Source organism: Chanos chanos, chromosome 1, assembly GCF_902362185.1.
Source record: "Chanos chanos chromosome 1, fChaCha1.1, whole genome shotgun sequence".
Taxonomy (NCBI): Eukaryota; Metazoa; Chordata; class Actinopteri; order Gonorynchiformes; family Chanidae; genus Chanos; species Chanos chanos.
In genome coordinates, this window is record NC_044495.1 from 17374600 (window position 1) to 17389258 (window position 14659).

The 14659-nt window shown below is 37.9% G+C and overlaps 1 protein-coding gene across 1 annotated transcript in view; it reads right to left on the reverse strand.

The window, feature by feature from the left end:
* The window catches only part of dnajc17 (DnaJ (Hsp40) homolog, subfamily C, member 17), a 34185-nt gene extending 24838 nt beyond the window's left edge, over positions 1–9347 (reverse strand). The window contains exons 1-7 of the mRNA XM_030783788.1: positions 9254–9347; positions 8504–8573; positions 6704–6762; positions 5787–5874; positions 5415–5491; positions 3005–3110; positions 1499–1548 (exon numbers count right to left, since the gene is read on the reverse strand). Of these exons, the coding sequence (XP_030639648.1) occupies positions 1499–1548; positions 3005–3110; positions 5415–5491; positions 5787–5874; positions 6704–6762; positions 8504–8573; positions 9254–9331 (528 nt within the window). The 5' untranslated portion in view covers positions 9332–9347. The remainder of the gene's footprint in view (positions 1–1498; positions 1549–3004; positions 3111–5414; positions 5492–5786; positions 5875–6703; positions 6763–8503; positions 8574–9253) is intronic.
* Positions 9348–14659: the final 5312 nt, after the last annotated feature.

Sequence of the window (14659 nt, forward strand, 5' to 3'; positions counted from 1 at the left end):
AGTTGTTGCTGATCAGAGTGTAAATTCTGTGAAAGCCTGCTGGTACCATCTTGCTCTGATGACCGGCATAAGTAAATGTGGAGTGGACAGTCACATGGAGGTCAAAGAGTAAACTCCACTGACCTGAGTGTATGGTCACACTGTGGACACACTTTTTGGAAAGGGTTTTGTTGTTTACATTACAACTACATTGCTTTTCTCTGAGATAATGTACCAAAACATGAAACACAAAAATTGCTTTCAATTCCATGAAACTAAATATATATATATATATATATATATATATATATATATATATATATATATATATATATATATATATATATATATATATATATATATAAAATGGACAATCAGGATATAGCTTTCAATGTGTTTGAGAAAGTGGGTCCCCAGTTTCTTCACAACTGTATAGTTAAATGAGGGGTTTATATAATTACAGTATAGTTTGGTGATTTTGCTGTTTGCTTTTGGATGAGACATGATTAAATTAACAGGAAAAGAAATATGACAGAACTCTGCTGTCTGCTGAGGCCTCTGAAACCTAAACCTCAAAGAGAATATAACAATGCTTTTGAATACAGAAAAAAATCTTTGCAACCATATGGACACAGAGACTGGTGCAGAGTGGCATAAAAATCAGAAAATTCATGTTCTTTTTCTCTACTGAATATTGAATAGGTTTGAAAAATGGGCAATATGCATGAAAAAGCAACAAACAAACGAACAGTGCTTTCAAAAACATTTTCTCAGCAATGTAAACATATGTTTTTGTCCCTAAAAACAGGGTGCCTATATCAGGAAATGACCTCTTCTTTCATTTGTCTTTAAATTATACAGAGCACTTTTTAGATGGCATCCACTTTTAAACATGATAGAACATGGTGGTCAGTGATTTCTGCCATTAGTGTAAACAACTTCCAGGTGATTCTGAGTGTACAACTAGCCATAACCGGCCTCCTAGGCCATAAATGACAGCATCAGTTTCTCTGAATGAAAGCAAACACCTTCAGTCAAAAACAATGATTCCCACACAGTCTGTCTGAACCTTCATGTTTCAGCTTATTCTCTACCAAGTGCTAGAGGGCTTGTTCATTAAACCCTTGGACTCTGAATCCAAAGCCTTAGAGGAAACAGGATGGAGGGAAACTGCAGTGTTAATGCGTGCTCAATACTGTAGTGACTGAAACAGACTCTTTCTGAAGAGACCAAAGTAATAAACCCAACAGAAAAGTTAACATATGCAAAGATAATGTTGAAACATGAGTAACATGTCAACTCTAGTTTGTGGTTATGTTTTATGCTTACTGGCTATGATAGACAGATGCTCCTGAGGGAAGAAAAAAAACTTTTGAGTAACATTCCAGCAGAACAACTGGAAAAAAAAAAGGAAGAAAAATTCATTTCCTTTTTTTTTTCTTACTTATTTAGTTTATTTTCCCCAAAGGTCACAGGAATGCTAGGGAGTTTACTGACTGAAAACAATGTTGTAACTCACTTTTAACTTGGGCGTCACATTTTCATTGCATTTCCGTTCTGCTGCGGTATCTGTGAACAGAGTATGGTGGAGAGAGAATGGGGTTGTCATGAGCTGTCATGAATAAAACTTATTCTGTAAAATAGCAGTGCAGTAATCTCGGGACACGATCTGACCCAGCTTGCACCTTTGAAACCAACAGAAAGCGCTTTGCGGGAACTTTGCACGGACTGGGATCGACCATGAGGGAACGCAGAAATCTCGCTAGCATGCCAGAGCCATCTTAGTGAAGCTCAGCGGCGCTTATGTGTATCAGCTTCTCAAAAGATTTCTCTCACCCCCTGTACATTTTTCCTTCTTCCTGTAGCTCTCCTCTTAGAGGGACAAGTCTAACTGTACTTATATCATACTTCTTTCCAAGTATTTTAGTTTCTTAGAAAGGGGCAGTATAAACATGAGATTCAAAGAACAGGATATCGAGTAGGCACATGCGTACTTTTACAGCTGTATGACAAAGACTTAACGGATGAATAATTCTCTGTGACACAGATGCTGGGGGGAGTCAGCACGTAGAGAAAAACATCTCTATACACACAGTTAGCGGTTAAAAGACCCAGCACAGGTCATATATTTTCAAGACTGCAACGTAAAAGAACTACATATAGTAAGACCCCACTGAGATAGTTACCGCATGATTCTGAATTCACAATATACCCCCTACTGCTCTGAGGAAACAACACACTAGTAACATTATTAAACTTAGATGCTTCAGACCATGTCCTTACTGGGGTTTTAAAATGATATTGATTACAACAGTGCACATGTACATCTGATTTTGTTGTGCAGCCAACACCAGACAAAAGTTTGGATATCATGATCAAAGTAACATGATTAACTATTCATCTGTACACAAAACTGAAGAAAAGAAATCCACTGTTCTGCAGGACTAGCAATTGTTCAGTTCAGCTGAAAATGCAGTAGACGGAACCTAGATGAACATTCTGCCTGTGATCTGGAACAGAAACTTGGACAGCGTCGCTACGTGGAAGAGTTTATAAAAATGTCCACGATCATTTTCATAATTGTACACAGGCAGAGTGTCTGAATGAGAAGAAGACAACACTTTTCTGAAATGCATGAACTGCTTCATTCAACACTCTATGTTGGAGGTAAAGAAATTCTATTTTATATACATTTTATCCATTCTCTGTCAATTATTCATGTATAATACTTATGTGTTTGACAAACATAAAAAAAAAACTTTTTCAGATGGAGAGGAAAAAAAGACACGTGAAGATACGGAGCCATGTTTTGCTGCTCCTCTGTTGAAACCCCTTAAAATGTTGAAATTAGGAAGAAAAGAGTAAATAAAACTCATTTTACCCATTTATAAAATACAGTCTTTAGCCATATTGTTGATTTTATACAGCCATGTTTGCTTATTTTTTTTTAAAAAGGTCCTAAATATTTTTTGAGCTGTTCTGTAACTGTTGATGTATGTCAGGATTGTAGTGTAATGTTAAGTACCTGAGTGTGTTTGTAATCTTGCCTCTCTCTCACGCTGTATCTGTTCTCTGATGAGCTTCTGCTCCTCCAGCAGTTGTTTGGATCCTTCCTCTCTTATCCGAGCAATCTACCGAAAGGACACATCGTGTAACATGTGAACACTCACAACAAACTCACACATTCACGCAAATACAGAGACTGGTCTAACACTAAGTCAACAAAAACACGTTCACTGTTTATGTGCACCACAAACTAAAACCAATGAAAAATATACAGGTCCTGATCTTCACTATTCTCTGGTGTTTACTCACAAACAATGTTAAAAAAAAAAAATTAAGTATGGAAGCACTTACCATATCTTATTTCGAATGATATATGCATTCTCTATCCAGTCACACTCATCCCATTAAGTCAGGACATTTTAACACCGTGCTCTGCAGTACTTTAAAACATTTTGTCATTGTCACTGAACTCCCTGAGAGCAGGAATGGCTGCCATGTTGCATTGTCCCTTGAACAACTTCAGCTGAGGAGCTCTGCCTTATAGCAAACTAACAGCACTGAGCTCTGACATGACATAAACACTGATACCTAATCTTAAGGCTGCAAGAAATAAGAGCAACCCTTAAAAATAGTGTTACTTTTGTGTCAAATCCAGCACAGCAATTACAGACCTACGAGTAACTTTGAGTAACCAACACAAAGTGTCTTCATACAGCAATGGCAGACCACATGACAAGATCTGCCAGCTTCAGTGCTCCTTGACATGGATACTACAAACTCTAGCAGAGAGCTGCAATACCACTCTTCCACACAAAAATAAAATTTCCAACATCTTGTTCTTTTGTTGATGACGAGTGATTGAATTTTAATTAATTTTTAAAAACCACACACACCTTATTTCGGTTAAAGATTCTACGTGGATATATAGACACACTAGGAATATTTGCGTGTTTGCTTTTTATACAGCCTGTAAGGCTATACGTTGCACATATACATCGCACTCTTTCTCTCTCTGGCACTGAGCAGATGTCTGCTAGTCGCTATCTGTCTCATCGTGTCTCATACAAAATTACATGACTTATTGTGCACTTCAGTCCTGAAGTTTAAAATGGAACACTGACACCTACTGGAGACCTACTCAATTGTCTCTGCCAATTTTGACATTTGTACTTCAACTCCTCTTTCAACTGCACTAAGGGCCAAACTTATATTCAGGATGTCCATGATTGGCTGTCAAAGCATTTTTTCTTTTCAAAATTTAATTGTAAGCCTAACACAGTAAGTCATGCAATTCAATCTTCTTGTAAACTCTAATAATGTCCTGACTGGGGAGTAGGTTAAAAATATCAGGGGCCATATTCACAAAGAATCTAAGACTAGCTCTAAAATGCTTCAAAATTTTTTTATTTTTTTTTTACAAATTCTTACCACGGATGTTTACTGTAATGTTTAAAGTTTTTCCTTAATTGAGGAAATAATCCAAACTCTTAAAGATTGTGGATTTTGAAAGTTAATATGAGGAGCCATGGCCACAGTGCTTCTATCAGCTGGTAACAGTTCTTCAATTAGCGATCTTTTGACAAAATCAGTACTGAGAAAACACAATTTCTCATAATGTCTGTGTGCTCAACACCCATACAGTAGCCTCTCTTAATGGCCTGAAACTTCAAAATAACCTTAAAAAATCTCATACAAAATCTTATTCCACAGATAAATTTGTGAACTTCTGAAAGTGTTTGAAGCTATTCTAACCAAAAGATGCTTTCTCAGTGTTGGGGATGGGAAGACCATTTTTAGTTTCATCCAACATCTAAGAATCAAGTAACATAACATTGCATTAAACGGAGTCTAAATTTTCTGTCTGTGAGGTAAAAGGGATTAAGGGCCACTCTAACAGCAGCAACTCTAACAACTCTTCTCAGCCCTCTTCTGAACATAAAGTGCAAACGAAACCTGTAGGCATGAAATCTGAAATTTCAATTTTTGTGCCACAGATAATTTTCCCCAACTGAAAACAAATAAGCTTTTGTTCCCTGCTTTACTCTTTCTCCATAGTTTGCATTCATTTGCACTCTTTACAGAGTGTCAGCTTACAGACCTTCAATGTCATGAAGGAGATTCAGTTTACAGGGATTTTTTGTGAACTTCAACATGCATATGTGTCGGCATGTAGGAGATAAAGGAAAGGAACCCTTTGTTGTGATTATTTTTGTTTTTGCTTATGTCGACAACCTGAGGACAGGGGATACTGTGGCTTTACTGTTCCATGGCCTTAATTCCATGATATAAACTGCCCTAAGATGTACCTAAATATAAGGAAATCATATCAACTGGATAAATACAAGGTTTCTCCTTGCTCTTACTCATCAGGTGTACTTTCTCATGATCTCCCTCAGGAGTGTCAGTAAGTTAAGCCAGACAGATTTTACCTCCTCCTCGAGTGTGCGTGTGACTTTGACCTCTTCTGCATTCTGAACTTCTGCCTGTTTCTCACGAGCCTCCAGATCTGAGAGTCAACAAAACAAAACCAAAATAAGACTTCTGGGCCTAATTTAGTCAAACTGAACCACTATTTTTGACAGTTAAAGATTTCAATATTGCTAACGTTGCTAATGGGGCAAGCAACCCATCACTCACATTGTAAGACAGACATCAACAACTTTTGACTTGTCTTTTCATAATGACCACTGACTTGAGTGATGATGATGGGTTATCTAAATCTTTCACCACATAAGACACTTGGCAGTAACACACAATGTGAGTAGAGGTGAAAAGAAAGGCAAGTGGTAGAATGGCCCCACCAAGCTTGATCTTTTTCCTCTTGTCATCGAGCCTACGGGTCCTCTCCTCCGCTTGTCTCTTGGCAGCTTGGATCTTGTTGTAGGCAGCCTAGGGTGGATGAGCAGAAAGGAAAGGAAGTAGTTTTGGAGTACTACAGTAATCCATTTTTGGATATACACATGGGTACACGGTGTATACACTACATTTCACACAACAAATGAACTACAGAGTTTAGCATGCAGAGCTGCTCATTTTGTTTATAAAATTCTGAACAAACTAGTTTCTGAAGCCGAGTGTCAGAGAAAAACGCTGCTGCTACGCTTAGCTCAACACAGACAACTTAATGTCTTCCAACATCCGGAGAATGCACTTTTCAGCCATAGACAAGAAAGCAAGCAGAAGCTCACAAGACCTTCTTTTATGAAGAAGTCACACAAAAGTCTGCATAACAGGAGCACAGGACTGAATCCACAGTCTAAAGTACAGCTGAGCCATCTGGACATAGCACAGATTACTTTGCAAATTGGTTTTAGTCTAGTTTAGGTTTAACTCAGTCTAAGGGATCCACTGTGGCTTGCTCTCTCTTTCTGACAAAGTCCTACACTGATACGTGGTCATACCATATTATATTTAGCCATTCAATAATGCTCATTATAGATTATGGCTGATCTACAGAAGTTCTCATTATTCTTTGACTTAAGCCAAAGCTCTGTTTCTCTAAGTACCCCATATATGCCCTGAACAGCACTAACCCACACAGGGCCTTCACCTCCCCAGGTACCATCCAGGGTTTTTGGAGATGCTACCATATATATTTTTGGAGGTGAACTGTATGAAAAATAGCGATAACTGTCCATACTTTGGCCCTGCTCTTAACTTAAGGGCAGTGCCGTGACGGGTACTTGGGAGAGTATAAAAGAAGAGGTGATGATCTTACCCTGGCTGCAGCATCAGACAGCACCTCTAGAGCTTGTGACAGCTGGTGGAAGAGTGCAGCTGAAAAGAAGAACAGAGACAACAGTTCTTCTCATGCCTCAACTTTTCATAGGGGCTAAGATGACTGAAACTTTGCATTCAAAGAAAAAGAAAATGAATAACATTTATGTGAGACACAACAGTGACACATGTGACATCTCTGGGTCAGCAACATTCTCTATAATCAAACACACTTATACTATAATCAAATTATTCCCCATGTATGAATCAAAAAATGAAAGAGGGACATTTCACTCATAGGAAAACAGCAACGGCCAGAAAGTTGGCATGAAAAGAACCCAAATACTGATTTACATTGAGTTGCTCCATTCATTCATTCAGTGTCTGCACAACAATGGGCACAACAAAATAGAAGGATAGGTCAATAAAAATGTATTCATTAAAAAAATAAATACAGACAGGAAATGGACTTAATTACCAGTGGCAAGCATGAGATGTGGTGGTCTAAACAGTCACAGAGGGACACTACAATACTGCACTCAATGTCTTGATGCCAGCACTGAGCCCACTTTTCTGAGCGTGTCCCGCTGTACCACACTCTACTGTGTGTCCTTATCTTGTGTACTTCATGGTGGCACTGATGCATATTTTTCACTCTCCACTAATCATAATTATTGCCAAGATCTTCTCTTCCTAACAAATAACTCATATCATGCATTTGCCGATAAATTAGATATGGAACCAAACAGGCTCACAGTCAAATGCATGAGAAACTGCGGTTGAAAGTGTCAGAATCATTGTTTGAGAAGCTGGGCACATACAGGGGGCTTCCTATGCAACAAGACCGGCAGCCTGTTCCCTGCTGGCTTCTTTACTCTGAGTGCCTCCCATCATGTCATCTAAGCAGTTTAAGTACTCATGAAATCAAAGCATGCTGGGAGCATTTATGGGTGTCGCACAGAACGCCACACTTCTATTTACTGACACAGTTGAGTGCTGCATCTTTTATTTGAATAATAATAATTGTGACACACAAAGTCACTTGAATGGTGTTTCTAAAGACAACTCACTGACAACATAAAAAAAAATAATTAACAGCATTACGCACTTTATTTTCATCGCAAAAGTTAATGGATTAACTTTAAGATCTGTAGTGTGTATACTGTCTCTTTTTCCCCATATGCACATGCAAGCTCCTTTAATCAGCCTGTAATGATGGGACCTGATAAACTGTCCCATCATTACTCCCCTTTATTTGCTTGTTAAGGAATAAACGAGGGCAGAAACTACAGTGCCACAATAACCTTGCTTCCGTGGTGTTATTCCAGAATCTGGCTTATATATGTGTAAAACAGTTTGTCTTGGCACGTTTCCATACTCTAGTTATCCCGCACTGCAATATTTGCAAGCCCTTCAAGTCAAATTGCTTCGGCAGCTTGGTAGAACATTACCTATTTGGATACATTAAAAAGACTTGACGCAAGTCTACCAGGTAAAGCTGCCATCATTATGTTGCTTTAGAGAATAGAATTATAACCAAATAAATGCTCCGACTCTAACAGTGTACACTGTTGTGGAGGACATGTGTAAACTATGAGCAGCTGTCTGAATGTTGAGGATCTGTTGGCAGATTCCCCTGCCTTAAACAATATGCTTTCATGAAAAATTTCTCTATTGGGGTGGGAACAAAAATCTGTCTCTAATGAGTTTCTGTTCACATTCCAAGATCAAAACAAGTTCAGTATCACCGATTATGGCCTTGACACATGTTTATTAATCACTCAACATCTTGTAGACTCACCGGCCTGTGGATTGTCTGGATTCTTGTCTGGGTGACAGGTCAGGGCTTTCTGCCTGTATGCTTTTTTGATCTGTACCAGAGAAACAAAAAAGACTGTATGAAACAACAGCAGTACCTACGCGTGGTTACAAAATTGCCTTCTATGTTTGTTACACAGCACAGTACCGTACTGTGTGGCTCTAGTATATCAGCATGAGGAAACCACATCCCTCCCCAGTGTTTGAAAGCTATAGCGCTGTTTTTTAACAGCAATACGAATAGTTTTTTTTTTTTTAGCATCAGCAGGTTTCCTGGGGAAGGAATTGTCTACTAAGAAATTAAAGCTCTCACTGCATTACAATATGTTTGACAATAACATTCTTCGAGAATGGGAACAATATGAGAGTAAGCTCGTTGTTCTGTGGAATATAAGCATGACACCCCTGCTTTGCCCACTGAGAACAATTTTACAGAAGCCACAGATGGTAATATCATCATCAACATCAACAGATCCGAAAAGCAAAAGTGATTGAGAGCACTAGATCCTAATGGTATATGTCATAGAAATCTACACAGTCTAACTGACGATACGTAGCTAGAACCATATTACCAGAAGGTATTACCAGCACAGTTGTTTAAATTCTAATAAACAGCTTGCTACTCATGAACTAGTTACAACGTGGGGACGTTCAACTAACGTAAGTAAGTTAGCAAAGTTAGCTGGCTGACTAACCGGGCAACTTCAGTGACAGGTGTCTCTACATGACCTACCTCCTTTTCTGAAGCTGTCTCTTCAATCCCGAGCAATGCATACAAATCCATCTGTAAAAGCTCTTTTGTGGACGACATCTTTTCGTTCTATTTAATTTTGATTGATGTAAGAAACGTTTGCAACACTTGAAGTATCTCCCTCCACAGTGTTGTCTTGGGAAATGCACAAACACTTCCGGTTCATGCAGCAATCGGAGATAATTCAAAATAACAGTCTTCAAATCTATTTTACTCTAAAATTAATGTGAATCTGAAAAGCTTCTGTTGTGAAGTAATAGGGGTGTGTACTTCAGCAAATTTGAACCTGTTAATGGCCATTTCAGTAAATGTTAATAAAGGTGTACAATATGTATAGTTCTCAATTCTGAATTTTAATTTTTAAGTTTTAGATCCTGAAAATTGTGCTGACCAAAATTCAGGTCTTAAAAAAAGAAAATAAACAAGCAAACAAACAAACTTCAGAAGTTTCAAACAATAACATTTAAAACTACATACATTCTGATTCAAAACAGGAATGAGCCACTTGGCGATGAGTGCAGGCAGAAATTCAAATTGTCACAGGGGGCAGACTTTGCATTTTTAACTCATAATGCACCTACCAAGCTCTTCTGAACATTTTCCCCCCTAGAGGACAAATCATAATTTCAAAATGGTTCTATATCATTTTTTTTCTAAGGTAGTATGCTTTGGTTCAGAGAGTTCTTTATACTATAAAATAATTCCTTCTGGTTGTCAGTGTTTTCAAATGGATTGTATCTCTAAACATTTGCATTGTATGTCTATGATAACATCTCTGACGTCACAGAGAGTGTTGGCAGGCACGAGTCTATGGATTTATTATAGGCATCCACCCTCTTGCTATTGACCATAACCTGAAAATGAATATGATAAGGCAAAATAACCCTATGACTTTTACTGCTTGCGCATTAATGTCAGATTCCGAACGTCACAATCATGATGTATACATGCTTGAGGCAGTCCCACGTCAGACACACTGAGGAGAACCCACAGTGCAAAATGACTGAGCAGTGTCCTCGCCTGGATTTAAACTATTATGCTTTATGTAAGGAAATTTGTCAAATGTTTTTTAACATAAAAATGTCTATTTGTAGGCATTGCATCAGCAATAAATATGTAAGTAAGTAAATAAGTAAGTAAGTAAGTAAGTAAATGAGTGTGTAAGAAAATAAGTAAATAAAAAAATACATGTGTGGAAAGGTTTTCATATCTAATATGTATCTGAATTTTTTCAGATATTTATTAAGGGTCTATGAGATTTTCTTGCACATTTAACAAATATGTAAATGGGTTTCAACAATGAACAAACAGTTAGTGAGGGAAGTGGAAATTTAAAGCTTAATTTAAACTGTGAACTCCGCCTGTCAAATCTACTTTTTCATTGTAAGATTGTGCTTTAACCCCATCCAGCTTTCCATCATTTGAGGTGAATATGAGTAACTACAGCAGTCTGTAGAAATGGCTCAATTACCTCGCTCAGCTAAATGTCACTGCCTGTTCACCTGACCATAGAGCACCTTTCTCAGCTTCTCCCCTCTCTTTTCATTTCCTTTATATGCTGTAGCTTACGCACTTTGCCTCACATACACGAAAAATAACATTTCTCAGATCATTTCAAGGTGAAGTGGTTACTCAGCATTGAGTCAATTGCAAACTATTGAGCCACGCCTAGTGGAACTAAAACATCTGCCAAGGAAACATCACAGTCAGGTTGTAGATCACAATGGTACAATTGGTGCACCATAATCAACATTATAAAGCTGAAGGTCCGTGCACCCAAAACTGACCTAATTACTTTTGCTGCGAGAGATTAATCTTCATGTTCAGTTCAATGTTTATATATATATATATAAAAATCAATATACACAGAGTGGCAACACTAAAGCCAAGACACACTACAGGTTAGCCATTTGTATACATCACAGTCTGAACAACATAAACTAGATATGTGAATGTATGTACTCTTTGGTCAGGAGGTGAGATGTCTGTGTCAGATATTTTAAAATGTACACTACGCTATTAAGCAGTATCCACTGAAATGAATTAGGAGTCGAATGAATCAGTGTGCCCCGATATATTTTCAATTACATCTCAAGACCATACTGAAGCTGACATATATTAAAGTTGGTATTAAACACTGTCGATCGGTTTGGCTGTGCACCCTGCACACTAGCAATAGCCTAACGTTCTTTTGTCTTAGCTTAACAGCAATGTGGTTTATTCTAGAGTGTCAAGATAACGAACAGGACAAGCTTCAGTCCCACTGCAGCAATAAATACACCACGTGTATCCACCTCCTATCTTAGTCACACATTTTTTCAAAACTGCTCAACTGCTCACAGTGGATTTAAAAAAAAGAGGTATTCTGCACTGTATCCTCAGACTCTGGTTCAACAAACTGATTTTTTATGTTTGCTTAACCAGTATCTGTTCAGAAATTATAACTCAGTAATAGATCATGTAACTTTTATAGTTTTGTTGGCACTTTTACTATTTCAAGTAAACTGAGTATCTTCCAAAATGTGGTCAAAATATTTGTGCCAACATTCAGTCAAATTAGCAGTGGTTAATTTGTGAGGTAATATTTCTCAACAGGGGTGGAAAAAGTAAAGGCAGAAGTACTCTTGCAAATAAAAAAGTATTCTAAGTAGAGTTAAAGTATCCCTCCTGAGAAATACTTAAGTAAGAGTAAAATAGTCACTGATTTACAATTTACAAAAACAATTGTCAGTTTAACTCTACTTAGAGTACTTTTTTTTTTAAGAGAGAATACTTCTACTTTTACTTTTTCCACCCCTGCTTCTCAAGGCAAACAGACAGTTTGTTGATCTACATTCTATTATCTATCACTTATAATCCACAGAAATGCTGATCACACTCCATTGATTACTGAGTATCTCTAAAAAAAGTTACAGTGTTTTGATTCTACATGTTATTGACAATTTATTACGCGATTCTGATTGGTCAATTATGGCATTCTACTGTCTGGTATTTCTGTCTCCACCTTATTCCTGGGGTTGCTACTGTTTTTTTTTTTGTTTGTTTGTTTGTTTTGTTTAGATTTAAATGGATCCCCACTGCCGGACAGCACACATAGTAATGACACAACAATACTAAGTAGTTGTGATTATGAGGCTCACCATAAAGCATATGTCATCCTGTGTGTCATTCTCTGTAGGAAAAAACAAACAATGATTGAGTACAGCTGCAACCCCTTCGAGCAAAGGTTGAAATTCTATCTTATGTCAGGGTCAGAAACAGGAGTTTAGTGCATGGCAGACAGGCTACTACAGACTAAACACAAAATCAGAGATCAGACATCAGGCTAGGGTACACAGTATTAGAGGAGATAACCAGGGACAGAGAGGCTAACCAAGAGCAGGGAGAATACAAGGGCCAGCGTAGCTAACAGGAGCTGGGGAGGCTGACAAAAACAAGGGTAAGAATAAGAATAAGGTAAGGGGAGAACAGGAACAAAACAGGCTAACCAGAACCATGGACCACACAGTTAAATGCACTTATGTGAAAGACTTCACCAGTGACAAAGGAGAACTAAAAGGACTTGCACATTGAGGACTGATGAGTAAATGAGCCAGAGAGAGATGTGCATGATGATCAGATGATTGGCTAATGAGCTGATGAACAAATAACAGGTGTCTAATGAGCTGACAACTAGGATCTGACTGGTCAGACAGGAAGCCATGGAGATGGAAATGGAAGTGTGACAATACATGATTTATGGTATTCTATTTGTGATAGGATAAGAATAAACATGTAAGTCCAAAAGCATATGTAAAATAGCTACCCTGGCTCCTTTCAGGTTCCTTGGCAGCATCTAAGATGGCAGGGTTCCCAGTCCATGAGTTGTGATTGCTCTGTTCTGACTCATGGGATAACCAGCTAGGGCAGGCATTAACAGAGAAAGCTGGTATTTTGTCTTATGTGTGTGTGCATGCATTTGTGAAAGTTCAAATGAGTTAGCGGGCAGGTGGGCAGACATGTCTGTGAGCGTGAATGTGGTTTTGAACTTGGCAGTTCTTCAGTTTTTTGTTGCTTGATCCTTCATATTGATATCATGCTTAGTCTTGCCCGGTAATGCTAAAACTGGGGGGAAAAAAGGGGGATTTTTAATTTACTGGAACAGACATGAAATAAAATCATCCGTTAAATCACAAACTGTACACTCAACCATTTTGTACTCATAAATGAGATGAAAGATGTGATGCTGCTTTGAGTGGGTGTGTTTGTGCTGGCAGTTACATCTGACTCCTGATGAAAAATGAGTTCCTTAATGATTTTTTTCTTGCTTTACACTTGAAATCAAGAGAAAACTCATGACAATGGGTTCCTCAGTTATTTTTTTTCTTGCTTTACCCTTCTATATATAATTGGAGTTACACATGACAAAGTAGTAATGCAAATCAAACCTGTAACCTTTCCACTAATCTAGATGTGGTAACAATGTAACACTTTGTAATTTCCTACTTGTGATAAAGTGTACCCAACTAACATCACAAGACTCATGAAAGAAACATTGAGTCTAGAATAGAAGAAACAGACACTTAAAAATGCAAACAAATCGTGACAGATTTGGGGGCAAACAAGATTGGCATGTTGCAGCATCCCTGATTTAACAAGCCCAATGGCAGTACTCAGAGTGAGGACTATAAATCACCTATCTGCATGTGAGGATTCTACTGTAGAGTGCCCCACTGGAACCAGTAAGATCATCATTTCCCAAGCAAGGAGGGTGAGGACTTGTGTATGTCCTCTGATGCATGTAAAGACAGTCATAGCTTCTGTTCACTTGCAAGTGTTCTCTTTCCACATGCTATTTCCCTGGACTCCCCTCCAAATACTTAAATGTGCAATAAAGGGATTAAAGCAGCTATTGTCACCATTTTGTAAAACAGCTTTATGAAATATTAACTAAATATTTGTAGTGATACAAAAAATTTTCATTTGAATCTTACAAGAAATCATTTGTTACAAAACTTCTGAATTAAAAAAAAAACCACACACATTACACAATGTATTAACTTTCTTTTACTAACATTTGTATGTGTTGAAACATACATGTACACATAGTTAGTACATGCTATTGGTAAGACTACTAATGAGTGACTGTAAAGTGTTACCTTCCCCTCTGCGGTTCCCATGTGACATTTATGTTTGAGGTCATTAATACGTGATCCTTCACCACACAGGGAATTCTGAGTGATATCAGTATGAGTGTAACTAGGTTGCTGCTTCCACATCCACATCTGCTTTCTTCTCATCCACATTTTCACGACTATTTGTTGCTTTATCCTGCTAACCTGCATATGGATGTCATGCTTAATCTTACCCGATAATCCTAAAACTGAAAAAAGAGAGATTTTTTATTTC